General features: G+C 44.4%; 1 protein-coding gene across 1 annotated transcript in view; it reads left to right on the top strand.

The window, feature by feature from the left end:
* LOC126109455 (synaptic vesicle glycoprotein 2B-like) overlaps positions 1 to 19,190 on the top strand; it is a 161,462-nt gene extending 142,272 nt beyond the window's left edge. The window contains exons 11-12 of the mRNA XM_049914484.1: positions 14,786 to 14,913; positions 19,129 to 19,190. Coding sequence (XP_049770441.1) covers positions 14,786 to 14,913; positions 19,129 to 19,190 — 190 coding nt within the window. The remainder of the gene's footprint in view (positions 1 to 14,785; positions 14,914 to 19,128) is intronic.
* The last annotated feature ends 3,969 nt before the right edge of the window (positions 19,191 to 23,159 follow it).

Raw genomic sequence — 23,159 nt, 5'->3', positions numbered from 1 at the left:
CTTTGTATGGGCGCTGATGACAGTGCAGTTGAGCGCACCACGAACCAATCATCATCGTCATCGAATGTAAGTAATTGTGGCACCCTCCATGCATCACGGATTTTGTCAATGGTTTCCCCTGTGGTGACCTCAACTGCACGGCTGGAGCGCGCCCCGTCTTCACTGTTTATACGACCACGTATCAATCAATTAATCCAAAAGTAAATGGCCTCCAGTGATGCTACAAAGTCAGCGCGAACTTCAACAAATTTTGTTTCGATTTGTACAGTAGCCGAACCATTCAAATGAAAATGTTTAGTAACAACACGAAACTCAGTTTTCTGCCCTTTGAATCGCAGACGACACACTGACCTATTCAGACGACTTTCGACAATGAACTGTACACTGTATATTCTTGAAATTCCTCATATGATCCTTGGAGTAATCAAGCCTACCACACACGAAAGCGCAACATAAATGTTCCATTTCTTTAACGGAAATTTACCAGACAGATCAAACCATCCCCATCTTTTGGGGGACCTCTAGCAGGAGTGCAGACTGCAGGCTTACACGGTCTACATCTACATCTACATCCATACTCCGCAAGCCACCTGACGGTGTGTGGCGGAGGGTACCTTGAGTACCTCTATCGGTCCTCCCTTCTATTCCAGTCTCGTATTGTTCGTGGAAAGAAGGAGTGTCGGTATGCTTCTGTGTGGGCTCTAATCTCTCTGATTTTATTCTCATGATCTCTTCGCGAGATATACGTAGGAGGGAGCAATATACTGCTTGACTCTTCGGTGAAAGTATGTTCTCGAAACTTTGACAAAAGCCCGTACCGAGCTACTGAGCGTCTCTCCTGCAGAGTCTTCCACTGGAGTTTTGGAGTTTATCTATCATCTCCGTAACGCTTTCGCGATTACTAAATGATCCTGTAACGAAGCGCGCTACTCTCCGTTGGATCTTCTCTATATCTTCTATCAACCCTATCTGGTACGGATCCCACACTGCTGAGCAGTATTCCATTTCCTTAGGATTCTTCCAATGAATCTCAGTCTGGAATCTGCTTTACCGACGATCAACTTTATATGATCATTCCATTTTAAATCACTCCTAATGCGTACTCCCAGATAATTTATGAATTAACTGCTTCCAGTTCCTCACGTATTAATTGATAAATGATCTTTCTTTCTATGTATTCGCAGCACATTACACTTGTCTACATTGAGATTCAATTGCCATTCCCTGCACCATGCGTCAATTCGCTGCACATCCTACTGCATTTCAGTACAATTTTCCATTGTTACAACCTCTCGATACACCACAGCATCATCTGCAAAAAGCCTCAGTGAACTTCCGATGTCATCCACCAGGTCATTTATGTATATTGTGAATAGCAACGGTCCTATGACACTCCCCTGCGGCACACCTGAAATCACTCTTACTTCGGAAGACTTCTCTCCATTGAGAATGACATGCTGCGTCCTGTTATCTAGGAACTCCTCAATCAAATCACACAATTAGTGTGATAGTCCATATGCTCTTACTTTGTTCATTAAACGACTGTGGGGAACTGTATCGAAAGCCTTGCGGAAGTCAAGAAACACGGCATCTACCTGTGAACCCGTGTCTATGGCCCTCTGAGTCTCGTGGACGAATAGCGCGAGCTGGGTTTCACATGACCGTCTTTTTCGAAACCCATGCTGATTCCTGCAGAGTAGATTTCTAGTCTCCAGAAAAGTCATTATACTCGAACACAATACGTGTTCCAAAATTCTGCAACTGATCGACGTTAGAGATATAGGTCTATAGTTCTGTACATCTGTTCGACGTCCCTTCTTGAAAACGGGGATGACCTGTGCCCTTTTCCAATCCTTTGGAACGCTACGCTCTTCTAGAGACCTACGGTACACCGCTGCAAGAAGCGGTGCAAGTTCCTTCGCGTACTCTGTGTAAAATCGAACTGGTATCCCATCAGGTCCAGCGGCCTTTCCTCTTTTGAGCGATTTTAATTGTTTCTCTATCCCTCTGTCGTCTATTTAGATATCTACCATTTTGTCATCTGTGCGACAATCTAGAGAAGGAACTACAGTGTCTTCCTCTGTGAAACAGCTCTGGAAAAAGACATTTAGTATTTCGGCCTTTAGTCTGTCATCCTCTGTTTCAGTACGATTTTGGCCACAGAGTGGCTGGACATTTTGTTTTGATCCACCTACAGCTTTGACACAAGACCAAAATTTCTTAGGATTTTCTGCCAAGTCAGTACATAGAACTTTACTTCCGAATTCATTGAACGCCTCTCGCATAGCCCTCCTCACACTACATTTCGCTTCGCGTAATTTTTGTTTGTCTGCAAGGCTTTGGCTATGTTTATGTTTGCTGTGAAGTTCCCTTTGCTTCCGCAGCAGTTTCCTAACTCGGTTGTTGTACCACGGTGGTTCTTTTCCATCTCTTACGATCTTGCTTGGCACATACTCATCTAACGCATATTGTACGATAGTTTTGAACTTTGTCCACTGATCCTCAACACTATCTGTACTTGAGACAAAACTTTTGTGTTGAGCCAACAGGTACTCTGAAATCTGCTTTTTGTCACTTTTTCTAAACAGAAAAATCTTCCTACCCTTTTTAATATTCCTATTTACGGCTGAAATCATCGATGCAGTAACCGCTTTATGATCGCTGATTCCCTGTTCCGTGTTAACTGTTCCAAATAGTTCGGGTCTGTTTGTCGCCAGAAGGTCTAATATCGCCACGAGTCGGTTCTCTGTTTAACTGCTCAAGGTAGTTTTCAGATAATGCACTTAAAAAAAAAGTCACTGGATTCTTTGTCCCTGGCACCCGTTATAAACGTTTGAGTCTCCCAGTCTACATCCGGCAAATTAAAATCTCCACGCAGAACTATAACATGGTGGGGAAACCTACTCGAAATATTTTCCAAATTATCCTTCAGGTGCTCAGCCACAACAGCTGTTAATGTGTGCAGATTCAAAAACCTGCAGAATCCAGCGAACCTAGATCAGCTTTGTAGAGCTCAGCCTATACAGCCTGTCGCACAATGGGTACTCCGTACACTCCAGTATACGGCAAATGTAGCAACATCAGCAGGAGTTAATAAAACTCCAAAGTCGCCTACGGGTCGTAAGATGGAATAAATGAAGCTACGTCAAGACAAAATTGGAGTTTATTATGATAATCACGCCACGTTTACGAGGCAGCAATGATTTGCTTTTAGGAAGCCTAAGTTAAATCACCCACCTCTAGCCTTCAGTCCTGAGACTGGTTTGATGCAGCTCTCCATGCTACTCTATCCTGTGCAAGTTTCTTCATCTCCCAGTACCTACTGCAACCTACATCCTTCTGAATCTGCTTAGTGTATTCATCTCTTGGTCTCCCCCTACGATTTTTACCCTCCACGCTGCCCTCCAATACTAAATTGGTGATCCCTTGATGCCTCAGGACATGTCCTACCAACCGATCCCTTCTTCTGGTCAAGTTGTGCCACAAACTTCTCTTCTCCCCAATCCTATTCAATACTTCCTCATTAGTTATGTGATCTACCCATCTAATCTTCAGCATTCTTCTGTAGCACCACATTTCGAAAGCTTCTATTCTCTTCTTGTCCAAACTATTATACGCCGATTATTTAAAGTGATTACGCCACGAACTGATCCTGCTAGGATAACATGGCGCCAATGAAGCAGGCAGGAGCTGCCCCACAATTGAGCGAAAACGGATTTTACATAAGACCGTACATCTACCACCAGGGGAATAACGGAGGAAGGGAAGAGGTGGGGGGGGGGGGGCGCTGTTTACAAAGGACTACTGCGGCTCTCCACCCAGGCCAAGTGTAGCAGGCTGGCTTCTACCAGTCTCTGTCCACATGAAGATTTCAGTATTATCACAGCACCTGACACTAAACTGACTATTTATTTACGAGGGTTGTTCAATAAGTAATGGCCCACATTTTTTAAGCAGCCATAGACAAACGTTTGTCCTGTATGCCGATAATGTTTCCGAAGCGTTCTGGCAGATGGCAGAGCCGTAGTACAGCGTGTACATACGGCTCACGTTACAAGCGCCGTGCTGTTATTAAATTCTCGTGTGCAGAAAAAGAAACCGTAGTGAACATGCATAAAAGTTTATGTGCAGTGTATGGCGATGCTGCAGTTGATAGCAGTACAGTTGGGCGATGGGTAAAGAAAGTTACAGCCTCAGGAGATGCAGGAACAGAGCTCCACGGTCAGCCACGCTCGGGACGTCCTGTCACAGCCACTGCTCCAGACGGGCTGAGTCGTGCTGATGCCACTATTCGTGCCGACCGGCGCATCACGACTCGGCAGTTGGCTCTACAGCTGTCGGTCAGCATTGGAAGTGCGTCTGCAGTGATCGAGGCTTTGGGATATTCAGAGAGCGGACCACGAGATTCAAAGGAAGACCATTTCATCTGAATTGTTGGAGCGTTTTGGGACCGACGGAGAGGCCTTTCTGTCACGGATCCTTTTTTTTTTTTTTTTTTTTTTTTTTTTGTCATCAGTCTACTGACTGGTTTCATGCGGCCCGCCACGAATTCCTTTCCTGTGCTAACCTCTTCATCTCAGAGTAGCACTTGCAACCTACGTCCTCAATTATTTGCTTGACGTATTCCAATCTCTGTCTTCCTCTACAGTTTTTGCCCTCTACAGCTCCCTCTAGTACCATGGAAGTCATTCCCTCATGTCTTAGCAGATGTCCCATCATCCTGTCCCTTCTCCGTATCAGTGTTTTCCACATATTCCTTTCCTCTCCGATTCTGCGTAGAACCTCCTCATTCCTTACCTTATCAGTCCACCTAATTTTCAACATTAGTCTGTAGCACCACATCCCAAATGCTTCGATTCTCTTCTGTTCCGGTTTTCCCACAGTCCACGTTTCACTACCATACAATGCTGTACTCCAGACGTACATCATCAGAAATTTCTTCCTCAAATTAAGGCCGGTATTTGATATTTGTAGACTTCTCTTGGCCAGAAATGCCTTTTTTGCCGTAGCGAGTCTGCTTTTGATGTCGTCTTTGCTCCGTCCGTCATTGGTTATTTTACTGCCTAGGTAGCAGAATTCCTTAACTTCATTGACTTCGTGACCATCAATCCTGATGTTAAGTTTCTCGCTGTTCTCATTTCTACTACTTCTCATTACCTTCGTCTTTCTCCGATTTACTCTCAAACCGTACTGCGTACTCATTAGACTGTTCATTCCGTTCAGCAGATCATTTAATTCTTCTTAACTTTCACTCAGGATGTCATCAGCGAATCGTATCATTGACATCCTTTCACCTTGTATTTTAACTCCACTCCTGAACCTTTCTTTTATTTCCATCATTGCTTCCTCGATGTACAGGTTGAGGAGTAGGGGCGAAAGGCTACAGCCTTGTCTTACACCCTTCTTAATACGAGCACTTCGTCCTTGATCGTCCACTCTTATTATTCCCTCTTGGTTGTTGTACATATTGTATATGACCCGTCTCTCCCTATAGCTCACCCCTACTTTTTTCAGAATCTCGAACAGCTTGCACCATTTTATATTGTCGAACGCTTTTTCCAGGTCGACAAATCCTATGAAAGTGTCTTGATTTTTCTCTAGCCTTGCTTCCATTATTAGCCGTAACGTCAGAATTGCCTCTCTCGTCCCTTTGGTTTTCCTAAAGCCAAACTGATCGTCACCTAGCGCATTCTCAATTTTCTTTTCCATTCTTCTGTATATTATTCGGATCCTTACGGGGTTCGAAAGCTGGCTTTTCCACTTTACACCGGAAACAAAAAGGCAGTCTGTGGAGTGGTATCATCCTCATTCACCACAAAAGAAGAAATGTGAGACAACCCCCCCCCCCCCTCTGCCTGAGAAGTCGTTGTGACAGTCTAATGAGATCGTGATGGCGTCATTCTCGTAGATGTGACGCCAAGAGGCTAAACCATCAATTCAGTGGCATACGTGAAGACTCTGAATAAACTGAAGAACTGTTTCCGACGTATTCAGTCGGACAAAAATCCAGCAGAAATTTTGCTCCAACACGATAATGGACACCCACACGCAAGTGTGAGAACCCGGGAACACGTCGCCAAATTGGGTTGGACATCATTGCCTCGTCCACCCTCGTCCCAGTCCAGAGCCCTACAGTCCAGAGCTGGCACCCTCGGTCTTCCATCTCTTTAGGCCACTTAAAGATTCTCCACAGGGAACACACTTCGGAGATGGCGAGGGTGTCAGTCACGCAGCGAAAACATGGCTACGCCTACAGGACGAGAGCTTTTACCACCAGGGAATACTTGCTCTTCCACAACGTTGGGGTACAGCCATAGAACGCGATGGGGACTAGGTAGAAAAATAGGACATGGACAAGACATGTTGAAGTATATTGCCACCAAATCGTGACTCTTTACAATAAATATGTTCCGAGAAAAAAATTGTGGGGCAATACTTATTGAACGACTCTCGTACTTGACCTACCACATGAATTCCTCTCATTCACCAACGTCTGCATTTCAGAGTACCACTTGCACCACACGTTCTCAATTATGTCTTGTATGTATTCCAGTGTGTGCCTTCCTCTACAGTTTTTATCTTCTACATGTTCCTCTACTACAGGAACGTTATTCCTTGACGCCTTAAGGGGCTCCGGAACGCCCTATACTTGCAATGTTAAAATAACGCTTATAAATTACATCTTTCCTCACAAAGTATTTGAGGTAGGAAGTTAAACTTTTTACAGATTATTTATTGGAATATGGGCTACAACTTAACACAGGGATTTTACAAAATTTTAGTTCAGTTATTAAAGATGATTTTGTTTTCAATTGTAATGAAAATTCACAACATTTTTTGCAATTTTTTATTTATATATTCAAAAATATACAGTTTTTTGGAAAAAGGCTGTGTTAAATTATGCAGAAGGTACTGTGTAACATTTACTGAAAGTTTGAAACAAATATGTTTGGAAGATCCTTAGAAAACATGTAATTAGTATGAGAAAATAAAAGTTTTGGGAATCGAGCGACAAAGATTGGATTAACTTTTTAGTGCATTCCAGGTCCATAGGATGGATTATCTTCATCCTCTGCAAACTCCTCCTCCAGCTTCCTCTTGTTCCTCCTCCTGTTTACTCTTGCTTGCATTTCTAGACTCTTTACAGCCCTGTCTGCAGCCCGAAGGCGTTCCTTGTCTAAAGCAAGCATCGCTCGTACCATGTTAGAACCTATCTTCATTCCCATATTTCTAAATACCTTGCACCTTACAATGTTGCCATCATTGAAAGTCGCAACAGCATCATACACACCAAAGTGAAGTGTTTCTATTCCAACAAATACAGTCTTGGGGATTCTCGACCATATAACACTATTTACACTTTCATTGGGATTCTGAGTTTTTCCGTGAATACACTTTTTCAACAGTTCAGGTGATGCTAAGTCCCTGAAAATAGGTTAGCCACAACACATACTTTATCTCACATCACTAAAATGTACCTGATGAACACGGACGTTAATAATAACACCATTTGACAGCAGTTTAACAGCGCCACAGTGGGTCACGCCCATGTAGAACACATTTCAAAAATTTTTTAAAAATAGTTGTAGTCTTCGGAATTGAATAAATTATATATCTATTAAAAGATATGCAGATTCATAAAACGCAAAAAAGTAAAAATTGAACTTTTCATGATTTTGAGCCTTTCCGGAGCCCCTTAACACATGCGCTATCAGCCTCTCCATTCTTCTTGTCAGTGTCTTCTGTGCATTCCTTTCTTCACCCATTCTGCACAGAGAACATTCTTAGCCTTACTCTATCAGTCCATGCGATTTTCAACATTCTATTGTAGTGAAATACCTGAAACACTTCGATCCGCGTGTGTTCCGACTTTCCCGCTGCTCACGATTTACTGCTATGCAATGCTATAATTCAAACGTACGTTCTCAGAAACTGCTTCCTCAAATCAAGGGTCATGTCTGATACTAGTAAATTTCTCTTGGCTACCATTGCTCTCCTTGTCCAGTTCACGCTTTGATCATGACGGTTTATTTTGCTCCGAAGGTAGAAGAATTTCTTAACTTCGTTAACTTCATGATCACCAATTGATGTTAACCTTCTTGTTAATCTCATTTCTGCTGTTTCTCGTCACTTTTTTTGGCTTATTCTCAATCTATATTGTAGAGAGTCGAATGCTTACAGCGATTAAGTTAGTTAAATGTAGGAGTTAGTTAAAAGGTTAAGGAATATTGGGAGCCAGGAGTTATATGTGTGTTACATTCTGTTGCACAGTTCAGTCGTATGGTACACTGAAGCAGATGACTTGGAAGAGCACAGAGATATCACGTCAGTTACGCCAAGGGAGAAACACCAGGATATTCCACTGACCTCAAACATCAGCAGCAGAAAACTATATTTAAGGCCACGCAGCCATCTCATCATTGTCGATTCTCATGGGACATCAGGGTGACTCAGAGCCCACGTCATTCGGCGCCTGCAACTGTTCGGAGTCGTCACTGTCATTGCACTCATCGTAACAGACACCACAGTTTATCCTTGGAAACACCAGAGTGACGTCGCCACTGTAGTCATCACCACACAATCGTCACACGCCACCATCAGACAGCCGCGTGTAATGGGAGTTATTGCCTAGAGTGCGTCGTGGTAGCACACCGTCGCCATCGTCCCGGAACGCTGCCTCCACAAACGCCGTGACCAGAGCTGGAGTTGGGAACCCTGGCCCACTGACGCCAGACAGCCACCACTAGGGTTGGTCGCTGAGACAAAGCACTGACCTTCCCCAACTGCCAGCACCTCCATGCCCCACGAACACAACAGCTGCCACTGCAGTGCGACCCAGCAGGGCCGGAGCGCCGTTGTCGAGTCAGCGGATTCCTGTTATGCCAGCACAACAGCGGACGCGCGTGTGAGCGTCTGCCAGCCACCTTCGTCGCCGCTGAGAACATTGAGCAGAAGCAAACTTCACCCAGACGGTCAACAACCAATCTATTGCAGTTGATCGATAAATGTTGTTATTCTGTCATCGTGTGACATCCGTGGATACATCAAACATCCTCTTCCTCGCGCCCAGCAGAGAACCCATGTTCAAATGTAGTGTCATGCAGTGGAGCCCCATGCCTGTTGACGGTATTTTGTTCTGATTAGACTGTTCATTCCACTCAGGAGACCTTACAATTCCTCTTCACTTTCACTGAGGTTACCAATGTAATCTGCAAATCTTATCAACCTTTTACATTGAAATTTAATCCCAGTCTTCAGCTTTTCCTTTATTTTCATCATTTACGATAATGATGGAAGCAGAAGAAATGAATTAACATTTGTTCCATGAACAGGAGTCGAACCCACGTCTTTTTGCTTGGTAGGCAAAAATGCTAACAATTACACCACAGAAGCATTAGATGCAACCTTTCTGCATGGACTACATAAGTCGAATGCTCTCCCCAACACAAGCCTCAGTTCTATCTTCAGATTATTTTCCCCCTACATAGTCACTATTGCTAGTGTTCTCCAGTATTGGAATAGGGGAAGTCCATATGTGCTCTCATAATTAAATTTTCCAGGAGACATTTAAGTGTCATCTTTATCTACAGTAATGATGGAAGCAGAAGAAATGAATTAAAATTTGTGCCACGGCTGGTACTCAAAGATGTCTCAGGGATTATAAATCATCTATGGCACGGGACTTCCCCATTATGTGTAACACTGGGGTGTTATTCCAGTGCCAGAGAGACTTGACAATAGTGACAATGTAGGGGGATAATAAGCTGAAGATATGAAGTTCATGCTGGAGAGGGCACTCGACTTGGATATTTCGTGCAGCTATGGTGTAATGGTTAGCATAACTGCCACATAGGCAAGAAGACCTAGGTTGGAGTCCTGGCTGTGACACAAATTTTAGTTAATTTCTTCTTCTTCCATCATTATCGTGCATAAAGATGAGACTTCAATGTCTTGGGGAAAATTTAATTATCATTTCTATCACTTCTTTGATGTACAGATTGAACAGTAGGAGTCAAAGAATGTATACCTGTGTACACCCTTTTTAATCTTCATTCCTAGTATTCCAGTCTTATTGGTCCCTCTTGTTTCTTATACATACTGTATGCTCCTTATTTTCTCTAGCTTACTTCTATTTTTCTCAGAATTTCGAACATCTTGCACCATGTGATATTGTCAAACACTTTTTGTAGGCCGGTGTATCCAATGAACATATCCTGATTTTTTCCAGTCTTGTTCCATTATCATCCGCAACACCAGAACTGCCTCTCTGGTGCCTTTACCTTTCCTAAAGCCAAACTGATGGTCATCTAACACATCGTCAGTTATCTTTCCCACTCTTGTGTATATTGCCCTTGTCAGCAGCTTGCATGCACGAGCTGTTAAGCTGATTTGGCCCTTCGTATCTTTGGAACTGTGTGGATGATACTTTTCTGGAAGTCTGAGGGTACATGAGCAACCTCGCAGATTCTACACACTAACTGGAATGGTCCTTTAGTTGCCATTTCTCTCAATTATTTTATAAATTCCGTTGGACTATTGTCTATTTCTTGCATCTTATTTAACCTAAAGTGTTCGAGAGCGCTCATAAATTCTAACTCCCCCTAACTCCCCCGTGTCTTGTATACCGTCTCCATATTATTCTTCTGTCACCTCATTGGATAACTCCTCCCCCCCCCCCCTTCAGACAATGTCCTAGAGAACTGTTTCCACCAATATGCTCTCTCCTTCGTGTTTAACAACAGAATTCTCACTACACTCTTAATGTTACCACCTTAGTTTTTAATTTCAACGGATGTTGTTTTCACTTTCTTATATGCTGAATCAGTACTAATGACAATTACTTCCCTTGCCATTCAGCGGCATGGTTTTAGGCGCCTTGCAACGGTTCTCCCGGCACCTCCCGTAGGAGGTTCGAGTCTTCTCTCGGACACGGGTGTATGAGTTTTCTCTAGCGTAAGTTACTTTAAGTTAGATTAACTAGTGTGTAAGCCTAGGGAGAGATGACCTCAGCATAGGAACTTACCACATTTTCCAATTTTTCCTCGCCATTCCTTCTTCTTTTCTGCAAACATTTCGCATGGCTGCCCTGCACTTCCCGTTTATTTCATTCCTAAGGGATTTATATTGTTGTATTCCTGTCTTTCCCTACACATTTTTGCCCTTACTCTTTCGTCGATCAATAGAAGTACATTTTTTGTTACCTCACATTTCTTCGCAATTACCTTCATTGTACCTATGTTTACTTGTCGAACATATATAACTGCCCTATTTAGAGACGCCCATTCAACTTAAAGTGAACTGCCTACTCTAGTATTCCTTACTGCAGTACGCACATCCTCTGAAAACTTCAAACACGTCACATCATTCAGCAGTACTTCAGAATCCGGCTTCCTTTCACACTGATCCTTCTGAACGTTGCTCTTAAACTTCAGTCTGCTCTTCATCATTACTAAATTGTGATCTGGGACTATATCTGCTGCAGGATACGCCTTAAAATTCAATTCTGAAATCAGATATACTACTGGCCATTAAAATTGCTACACCACGAAGATGACGTGCTACAGACGCGAACTTTAACCGACAGGAAGAAGATGCTGTCATATGCAAATGATCAGCTTTTCAGAGCATTCACACAAGGTTGGCGAAGGCGGCGCCACCTACAACGTGCTGACATGAGGAAAGCTTCCAACCGATTTCTTATACACAAACAGCAGTTGACCGGCGTTGCCTGGTGAACCATTGTTGTGATGCCTCGTGTAAGGAAGAGAAATGCGTACCATCACGTTTCCGACTTTGATAAAGCTCGGATTGTAGCCTATCGCGATTGCGGTTTATCGTATCGCGACATTACTGCTCGCGTTGGTCGAGATCCAATGACTGTTAGCAGAATATGGAATCGGTGGGTTCAGGAGGGTAATACGGAACGCCGTGCTGGATTCCAACGGCCTCGCATCAGTAACAGTCGAGATGACAGGCAGCTTATCCGCATGGCTGCTACGGATCGTGCAACCACGTCTCGATCCCTGGATATTGCACGACCGCATGTTGCAGGTCCTGTACGGGCCTTTCTGGATACAGAAAATGTTCGACTGCTGCCCTGGCCAGCACATTCTCCAGATCTCTCACCAACTGAAAACGTCTGGTCAATGGTGGCCGAGCAACTGTCTCGTCACAATACGCCAGTCACTACTCTTGATGAACTGTGGTATCGTGTTGAAGCTGTATGGGCAGCTGTACCTGTACACGCCACCCAAACTCTGTTTGACTCAATGCCCAGACGTATCAAGGCCGTTATTACGGCCAGAGGTGGTTGTTCTCGGTACTGATTTCTCAGGATCTATGCATCCAAATTGCGTGAAAATGTAGTCACATATCAATTCTAGTGTAACATATTCGTCCAATGAATACCCGTTTATCATCTGCATTTCTTCTTGGTGTAGCAATTTTAATGGCCAGTACTGTATATCTTCTGCTGGATACGCCTTACAGTCCAATCCCGAATGGTTCAAATGGCTCTGAGCACTATGGGACTTAACTGCTGAGGTCATCAGTCCACTAGAACTTAGAACTACTTAAACCTAGCTAACCTAAGGACATCACACACATCCATGCCGGAGGCAGGATTCGAACCAGCGACCGTAGCGGTTGCGCGGTTCCAGACTGAAGCGCCTAGAAGCGCTCAGCCACAACGGCCGGCTCCAATTCCGAAATCAGATATTTCAGAATTTCTGTCTGAGCAAGATGCAATCCAGATCAAATCTTTCCGTGTCTCCGAGCTATTTCCAAATATATGACCTCCGATTGTAATCCTTGGACTGAGTATTCACTACTACCATATGATATTTAGCACTGTTAGTCTTTCCCCTCTGTCTTTTCCAATGCCTCGCCCATATTTTCCTGTAACCTTTTTTCTATGCTTCCCCCTACAACCACGTTCCAGTCTCCGATGACTGTTGGATTCTCGTCTCTCTTTCGTACTTAGATACCCATTCAACATTCTCAGGTGCTTTCTCTGCCTCTTCATCTTCTCCTGTCCCATACGCAGTGCCGATGGTACTATTACCGACGACTGTGCCGCTAAAGCAGAGTTATTGAACGAAATTCCTTCACCAGGGACGACGAATGGAATATTCCAGAATTTGAAACACGAACAGCTGCTAGCGTGAGTTTCTTAGAAGTAGATACCTTAGGGGTTGCGAAGCAACTCAAATCGCTTGATATGGGCAAGTCTTCAGGTCCAGATTTTACACCGATTAGGTTCCTTTGAGATTACGCAGATACAATAGCTCCCTACTTAGCAATCATATACAACCGCTCGCTCACCGATAGATCTGTACCTACAGATTGGAAAATTGCGCAGGTCGCACCAGTGTTTAAGAAGGGTGGCAGGAGTAATCCATCGAACTACAGACATATATCATTGACGTCGGTTTGCAGTAGGGTTTTGGAGCATATACTGTATTCAAACATTATGAATCACCTCGTAGGGAACGATCTATTGATGCGCAATTAGCATGGTATCAGAAAACATTGTTCTTGTGCAACGCAGCTAGCTCTTTATTCACACGAAGTAATGGCCGCTATCGACAGGGGATCTCAGATTGATTCCGTATTTCTAGATTTCCGGAAAGCTTTTGACGCCGTTCCTCACAAGCGACTTCTAATCAAGCTGCGGGCCTATGGGCTATCGTCTCAGTTGTGCGACTGGATTCGTGATTTCCTGTCAGGAAGGTCGCAGTTCGTAGTAACAGACGGCAAGTCATCGAGTAAAACTGAAGTGATACCAGGTGTTCCCCAGGGAAGCATCCTGGGACCTCTGCTGTTCCTGATCTATATAAATGACCTGGGTGACAATCTGAGCGGTTCTATTAGGTTGTTCGCAGATGATGCTGTAATTTACCGTCTAGTAAGGTCATCCGAAGACCAGTATCAGTTGAAAAGCGATTTAGAAAAGATTGCTGTATGGTGTGGCAGGTGACGCTAAATAATGAGAAGTGTGAGGTGATCCACATGAGTTCCAAAAGAAATCCGTTAGAATTCGATTACACGATAAATAGTACAATTCTCAAGGCTGTCAATTCAACTAAGTACCTGGGTGTTAAAATTACGAACAACTACAGTTGGAAAGACCACATAGATAATATTGTGGGGAAGGCGAGCCAAAGGTTGCATTTCATTGGCAGGACACTCAGAAGATGCAACAAGTCCACTAAAGAGAGAGCTGACACTACACTCGTTCGTCCTCTGTTAGTATATTGCTGCGCGGTGTGGGATCCTTAACAAGTGGGATTGACTGAGGACATCGAAAGGGTGCAAAAAAGGGCAGCTCGTTTTGTATTATCACGTAATAGGGGAGAGAGTTGGCAGATATGAAACGCGAGTTGGGATGGAAGTCATTAAAGCAAAGACGTTTTTCGTCATGGCGAGATCTATTTACGAAATTTCTGTCACCAACTTTCTCTTCCGAATGCGAAACTATTTTGTTGAGCCCAACCTACATAGGTAGGAATGATCATCAAAATAAAATAAGAGAAATCAGAGCCCGAACAGAAAGGTTTATGTGTTCGTTTTTCCCGCACACTGTTCGGGAGTGGAATGGTAGAGAGATAGTATGATTGTGGTTCGATGAACCCTCTGCCAGGGACTTAAATGTGAAATGGAGAGTAATCATGTAGATGTAGATGTAGATGGCTATGACCAGCCTGATAAGAAGCTTGTCGGCACTGTGTGTACACCTGTGGACAGCTGGCGACCCCTACGCTCACGGTGGCCGTGGTGGTTCCAGGGCGATGGCGGTGTGCCTGTCCCTGTGCTGCGGCCGGCTGGGCACCTTCGTGACATCGCTGATGCTGGGAGCCCTCATCGAGTCCAGCTGCGTGCTCGCTGTCTCCATCCTGGGTGGCTTCGTCTTCGGTGAGTGGCCGAACCGGAGCTGGCGCCACTGTGGCACTCCAGACCTACTCGCTTGAATCCAACGCAGAATACCTCGCACAGTCTTTTGGCCTCGGGAATACCCCACCCATAGTGATGGGGCAATCGACTGTTTTTAACAATCGATTGGTCAGTCGATTGTTTTTTCATCCAGTCGGTTTTTTTTTTTTCGAGTCAAACGAAAGTACCGAATGAAATTAGTCGCTACAGTCACATTGAACCGTGAATTTACTTTCAAAATCTTTTCTTAAAGAATTTACTTTATTTACTGGCGATTCATCCAGAACATTGACACATTTAATCATACTAGGTGAGCATTAAAGTAGCTGCCAGAAAGTAACTGATGGAAAATTACATTTAACAAATGTGAATTTATTCCCAAAAGCTTTTTCAAAACAGAATTATAAGCAGAAAGGCACCCTCGAAATATCAAGTTACAGTTTTATTTATAGGCAAAGAACAATATTAACACTAGGAGCCTTCGGGCTGAGAAGCTTGCCTGCTCCCTCTCAACATGGCCGTAGTCATGACCGCTCACAACAACCTCTGAAAGAGTACACTGGTGCAAATCTGCAACACACCAGATTACTTTAAAAAAAAATTTAACAACTCATACAAACATGTAAACTATGCACCTTGTAAAAGGAATGGAAATGGTAAGACCCTCGAACTATTTGCCACCGAAAGTGCAATTTCTTTTTTTTTTTTTTAAGGACTCTTACGGTGGAAGGGTGGCAAGCTTATAACCTAAAATGACTAAATAAAACCCATAAAATGCAGCCTTACATAAAATGTACAACATGCTCTACATTACACATATACCACCTCGCAAGATGATAAGCAAGATAGAAACATATTTCAAGAATTCGGCCTTAAGCAATAAATTCGTTAACACCGAATTCGACAAACATGACAGAGGCAGCTATTATGGCATATTGACATGGGGGGTGGGGGGTGCGGTTACTAATCAAACCCGAACCGCAGATTGCTCTAAACCTCCCCACTTCCACAAGGGAAAAACGGACCACCCAATTCACAATAACCACCTTCCCGCAGGTGGGCAAACGGAGAAGAATGGTGGGACGACCCCAAAACAAAGCGGCTGGTGACCTCACCAAGAAAACAAGTAGAATTTAACAAGTAAATGAAACAACATATCTCCACTCACTTCTAATAAACTGCTATTTCTGGCGCAGCACCCCCAACGCTCTCCCCCAACCGTCCGCTGCCAGCCACTTCAACGGACGCAGGAAGGTGCGCCGATCTCCCGTCTCACAGCGTCGCAACTCGCCCTGGCCAGCCCGATGTCGTGGTTCCGCTCCTGTTGCTCTCTTGTGAACTGCGAAGCCACTACCCCTTTCTATACGGCACTGCCCACTGGACTCACGTGGGGACCACACATGCGCCGACGCTCCAGGCGGACAAATCATCTCGTGTCTCAGTGAGCGACCAACCAACCGACCAGTCCAACCGCCAATGACAGTTGCCCGAGCTACTCGAGCAGACTGGCAGACTAACACACAGACTCAGATGCATTAACTCAGCCCCGACCGGGCGACCCCTAGCTGAGTTCTGTTACTGGCGGAGTGGCAAGACTCTCATTTTCTGACTTAAAGTTTGATGCAAACGATAGACATACTCGCACTCCGACGACAGACAGACACTGACTGTCCCACACTGAGCTGGATGACCAACTGACTAGACTGACAGACTGACCGACTCCCCTCTACAGAGCTCATACTGCCCCTTAAATGCACGTGAACAGGCAACTTTCCCCTTACCCACCAGAGGGAGACACCAAAGATGCGACTACCACAGCGGCGCCACCTCCAGAGGTGGAGGGTGACTGCTTCACACAACGCGCTGCGGCGCGCTCTTCAAAACAGCAATTTTTTTTTACCACGGCTCACACATTATCTGTAAGAATGTTCTCACTCACTCACCAAGTGTAAGTGGTTTCATTTAATGCAAGACAACTGACTGAAACAAGGCTGCTATCTGAATGTTTTCACTCAGTCTCCAGGTTGAGTGATTTTACTTACATACTTTTTCAGCCTTTTTTGTTACACATGAACCACAAGTAGGGCTGACAACATTTTAGAACAATGGCATGTGAATAAAAATTATACCATATACCTACCTATACCCAAATGCTATTAAAAAGTTCTAGGAAGGATTGTTTTCTCTCTTACTCTGCAGAGGTAGAGCACAGTTTATGATCGCTTGAACTGGCAGTGAAGCAGAGACCACCAAACTAAACAGGTGGCTCCTGTGACAGATGGCAGGATTTCACGAAGGGAGCAACCAACAGTATTTTCCAAATGAGGGCAATAGGCTGGCCATGGGTGTTTTTTGGGTGAATGGTTTGCCTTGTGACGGGGTGTGTGTGTGTGGGGCTGGGGGGGGAGGGTTGTTGCGCCAACATGTGGGGGTGTGGAGTTTCTTCCATCTGTTGGTTGTGTGTGTTTGCATTGCAATAACTGAAATTCTGTGTTTACATTGCAATTAGCTTCAGGCCAGAGTGCAACAAAAGTCGTCAAAAGGGCACACATACAGCTCATGATGCAATTCGAGACAAAAATGTACACAGGCAAGGTCAATCTCTCTGATATCAATGGCATGTATCGAACACTTGAGAGACTAGAAGAACTGCTGGACAAGTGCAGGTCTATGGTATTAAACTACTCTGTGACGTGAGTGCACTGCGAAGCAGTAAATTAGGAAGACAGAGGTGCACAGCTGAGTATAAATAGGTGCCGTTTTCTAATGAGATTCATTCAAGTGTGGCAACTCTCCTGGACGGCGGGGCGTATCACACCACTGGGCTACACGCAGCAACAAATGGGGCGCCAACGTCCCACTCTACGGCGGGTCATTGGTTCGACCCTCTGAGGCCAATGCGGGGTCCGCAGCCAGCCAGGGTGGGCCACTCTTTGGCTCACTACTGCAGACAGTCATCTCGGCTCCCGACACACGCCAGAGACTTCCGACGGAGGGCCACAGATTCGGACGCCGAATCGTGGGCGGTCGTTGCCTTCGTGTTCTCAGCTACACAACTGAGGAAGAAGCAGCTGTGGGGCTGGCCTATGGCTCCCGGCAGAGCAGCATGGAGTCAACTGGGACTCAGCAGGCCGCCAAGGCTAACCGACACAGCGTTGCGTTGCACAGGCCACTGGGGTGCTTCCTCAGCATTTCGGGGCCCCTGTGATGCAGACCGAGGTGAACGGAGCACTGTAGTGGAAGCAAATAAATCGTTTGGAAAGTTCTCACTGAGGTTTAATACGGCACCTGCTGGCACCCCATCCACTGCATTTGGTGTCTTCCTGCTACATTTGGTCATCTTGATACATTCGGTGGCAGAAGTCACCACAACATCTGGTGTCAGAAGAGTGGCCTGCCCCGGCTGGCTGTGGACCCCATGTCGGCCTCAGACAGTCGAACCAATGACCCTCCATCAACTGGGATGCTGGCACCCCATCTGTTGCTGCACGTAGCCCAGTGGTGTGATACGCCCTGCTGTCCAGGAGAGCTGCCGCGCTTGAATGAATCTTATTAGAAAACAACACCTATTTATACTCAGCTGTGCACCTCTGTTTTGCCAACGCACCGCTTCGTGTCACGTACGCATATCACTTAGGTTGGCCAGTGGCCCTCTTCTGACTGTGACTTGTGCCATGGAATGTGCTGTGTGCACCCCCTCCGGCAGTTCTACACCCCCGTGGCCTCTATATGCCTTCGCAACTGCTGGTACGCATAACTTAACTGCAATCCGGCCTCCACCTGGCTGTAACTCGTGCTCCAAATAACTTTCCCTATGAAACTTCCTGGCAGATTAAAACTGTGTGCCCGTCCGAGACACGAACTCGGGACCTATGCCTTTCGCAGGCAAGTGCTCTACGATCTGAGCTACTGAAGCATGACTCACGCCCGGTACTCACAGCTTCTGAAACTTTCCCTATCCTAAATGGTGGTAATGCTTCAAGATAATTTTCATCACATATTGTGTGTCGTAGGTACAGCAATATTTTCTGATCCTGTGATGTTATTTGCCAGAACAGTGCGATGCAGTTGTAGCATGCAAGATCTGTCTTCCACACAATATGAATCAGTGGTTCACATATCATTCGCCAATCTTGAATGTTAGCAATACGGATTGCGTGTGGCCGATATTCGCTAGATCTTTCCCTTGTTCCACAGGTTGCGGAGTGCTGTCGACGCTGCTTCCATCAGAGGCCAAGCTGAGGAAGATGAACCACTAACGCCGCTGCCTGGCGCGTCGTCGACGTCGGCGACATTGGTGCCCGAGCTCTACGCCGTCGTATCTCTCAGTACACTGTACACACTATTATGTAATCAAGAGAACATCAAACAAATTGTAGCCCTGTACAGTTCGAACAAATACAGTGACAATCTTTACCGAGTTCACTACGATTTCTACTAGTTCCATCTAACACGGTAATCACATCTCCCTTGAAAACAGTGTCACCGAACTTTTGATAAAAGTCTTTAACACCACGCACAAATCTGAGGCAATCATTATTCGTGTGGTAAGATCTGACAAATTACTGTAAAAGTCTCTACGAAATATCACAATTCCTAACATAATTTCAGAAAAATGTATAAATATTTTCAAAAATTAAGTAACTCTTCGGAAATTCTCTACTGCAGGCAGACTGTAATCGACAAGGTTTCCTGAATTAATAAAGAAGTTGTAAAAGTTCAGGCGCTATGCGGAACACATTAACGCATGACCGTTTTCAAGCGTGAACGCACATTGCAGTCAGACAACGCTTCCTGATTCAAATATGCCATGCTGTGTCATACTTCTGCCAATGGGACACAACTTAGTTCTTGCTACATCCTGATTGGCTGAGAACCTGTCTCGTTAATGGCGAACGCACAAATACTCGTATTACGGAGTAAAGTAATATCATGGCCAAAGATAACAAGTACAAATTCCCGAAAGCACAAATACATATAAATGAATTAATTATCAAAAGCTATAGAAAAAGAAACAAGAGAAAAACAAGCAAAAGAACATACATATAATATAAGTGAAGTTTACGAAATTTTGAATTACCAACAAGAAATAATTTTGTACATTACATGCGATGTTACATAATGGTTAGTGCTGAGAAGTTGCTGTTCCAAACAACATCCAACACGAGCAAAACAGTTGCATCTTTGCCTGCAGTTACTTGTACATTGAGTACTGGAGCTATGCGTGGCTCTGTTTAAAAAACAATTCCGCGGTGTGGTATAGGATCAAGCCATGCAACGTCTACTTTCATGCCCCGTACCTAATTCGCTGCAAATAATGGCAGGCAAATCTGATTGTGCAGTCAAATAGTCTATGTGCTGGCTATATTTGTGATTTAATAAAATACGCAGAAATACAAGATAAACGTTAAATGAATAATTTAATAACAAGAATTCTACTCAAACATCTGTAATTGATGTAGACGACAGCGAATTATTATGAATAGTATTTATTCAAGAAAGGACATCTAAAATAAATGGGTGGTGGTTGTACAATATTCACTTAAAATGGAGACAAAAAGCACCCTTATCAAATGCTGTAAATTTACATGGAGAACATTACGAGAATGGTAGCAAAGTCCCCAAGCTAAATAGTTATCAAAGATATTTGGAAACCAAGTCCGTTTTACGATCACAATACATGAAATATTCATCATCTGTAAACAGTTCAGAGTTCAATTTGATGATTCGCAAACTGACATACGTGGTACAAAGAATAGTAACTTACACGGTGCCTATCTTCAGTTTTGTAACACAAGTTGAGACAGAGTCCTTCACTGGAGCACGTTCAGACCTCTCGAAATTTAAAGTCTGTCCAGGAGTTAAACTATGGTAGTAGCTGTTAAACCACCCATTATCAACCACCTATAGGACCGAATCGTGCGCTTTACTACAGGTAAGTCTGCTTTCTTCCAGCACTCGACATAAAATGTCCAGAATCGCTACCTTGAGTTCATTCGAAAAGTCCCACTCTCTACTTGATCCCCATAAAGTTCTGCTACTGTATGCTTTTCCATTGGCTGAAGGCTGTCCCCATCAAAAATACATCTTTCTTAACTTCAACGAACATGATCTGTTTCAGCTTGACTGCTTCCTGGGGATACACTGATACATTACAAGAACAATGAAATGCAGAAACTTTATAAATATTCAGTCACACTCAGATCATTCACAATAATTACAAGTAAGGAAGCTTTCATAAATGAATAAGCTAGTATTCTTGCACAACTGCGGTCAAGCTAAATGAAAATGAATTGTCACTTAACAGCATTTAAAGAATTATTTATTCCTTCTTCGCATAAGTGTCTTTTCATTCTCTACTCAGTGGTGATGTCCACTAGTATATCCAACTGACCATTTATAAATTAGCACAGTTTTTAATAGCATTCGCAATCAACATTTAAAAAAAATGTTACATATTTGTTAAGTAAAAATACAACTATAACAAAAATGAGGTGCTGATACTGTTTTCATTTGCTGTGTAATATTCTGAGCAATATTTGCGTTATAAAAATGGTATAAAAGACATACGGAATCAGGAAGTAAAATAGATGCAGACACATAACTTTCAGAGATGATAGCTATGTGCAATGCTATCATCTGAGATATCGTATGTTGAAATTGCATGAAGCGTTTAAAAGTTGTTAATTCAGAGATTCATGGTGAAAATGCTTAATTGCCGTGAAATATTAACTTCTGTAGTGTTAAAAACGTTGAAATACTGCTGTGTCAATGGATGCACCCCTTCTTTCTAATTTTACAGACGTATTCAGACTCACTTTAATATTTAACTGTGATGTCCAAATTCAGAGAGCTGTAACTTAGCCAGCCACAGGATTGTCTGACACTCTGACATTTCTCGGAGCATTGTCTGTCCTGCAAACGTCAAATGGTTCAAATGGCTCTGAGCACTATGGGACTTAACATCTGTGGTCATCAGTCCCCTAGAACTTAGAAACACTTAAACCTAACTAACCTAAGGACATCACACACATCCATGCCCGAGGCAGGATTCGAACCTGCGACCGTAGCGGTCAGGCGGTTCCAGACTGAAGCGCCTAGAACCGCACGGCCACACCGGCCGGCCTGCAAACGTCGACCGCTGAAATTCCCCACACTGGGATTATCCCCACATACGGACCTACGCTCCTCTCTGCTCCTGGTTCATCTGGAGTGGCCAAAGTATCCCACCCGCATGCGGGACCAAAAAGCTTTGCAGACAAATTCCCCTCATATCTTACCAGTTCTAAGTGGCTGCTATACTCGCCTGCATAATGCTACAAACACGAAAGAGGCACAGGTCAGATCACCGAAGTTAAGCTCTGTCGAACTGGGCTAGCACTTGGATGTGTGACCATCCGGTCTGTCAAGCGGTGTTGGCAAGCGGGGTGCACGCAGCCCTTGTGAGGCAAACTGAGGAGCTACTTGATTGAGAAGTAGCGGCTCCGGTCTCCTAAACTGACATATGGTTGGGAGAGCGGTGTGCTGACCACATGCCCCTCCATATCCGCATCCAGTGACGCCTGTGGGCTAAGGATGACACGGCGGCCGGTCAGTACCGTTGAGCCTTCATGGCCTGAGTATTGGGACACGGCCGGCACCATTCCAAAATACCGAATGTATCCAGTACGTGTTGCCTCTCTAGTCGTTATTACCATAGGGGGTTGCGACATAGAGAGAGTCCTTTCCTAAGCATCGTTAGTAGACAGCAACAAGGTCGCACGCAGTGTATCCGGCAAGTGTTGACTCTCTAGTCGTTATTACCGGCGCGGGGTTGTGACATAGAGAGAGAAACCCTTTCTGGAACTCGAACCCTGCTCCTCCTGGGTGGAAAGGCCAAGTGCTCCCACCTAACACAATTAAACCACCAGACACACATGGAATTGATGGGAAATTAAAAATGCCGGAGCCCTTTCTGGGACTCGAACCCTGGTGCTCCTGGACGGAATGCTCAAGTGCACCCCCAACACATGAAACCTGTCTAGATGCGGGAGAGGAAGGTTAGGTTAGTGTACTTTATTTATTTTGGTCGAGAAACTGACGCAAAGATCGATCCTAATTGCGTAATTAATCACAAAGATAGGTCCTAATTACACAACTATATGCAAAGCACTACAGAAGGACGGCATAAAATCGCAATACGCCGCGGAAACTGACGATACCATACAACTGGTGTTATCCTGCCAAGA

This window comes from Schistocerca cancellata, chromosome 12 (genome assembly GCF_023864275.1).
Source record: "Schistocerca cancellata isolate TAMUIC-IGC-003103 chromosome 12, iqSchCanc2.1, whole genome shotgun sequence".
Lineage (NCBI taxonomy): Eukaryota > Metazoa > Arthropoda > Insecta > Orthoptera > Acrididae > Schistocerca > Schistocerca cancellata.
The sequence above is the reverse complement of the archived record's forward strand: the minus strand, read 5'-3'. Positions and strand labels throughout refer to the sequence as shown.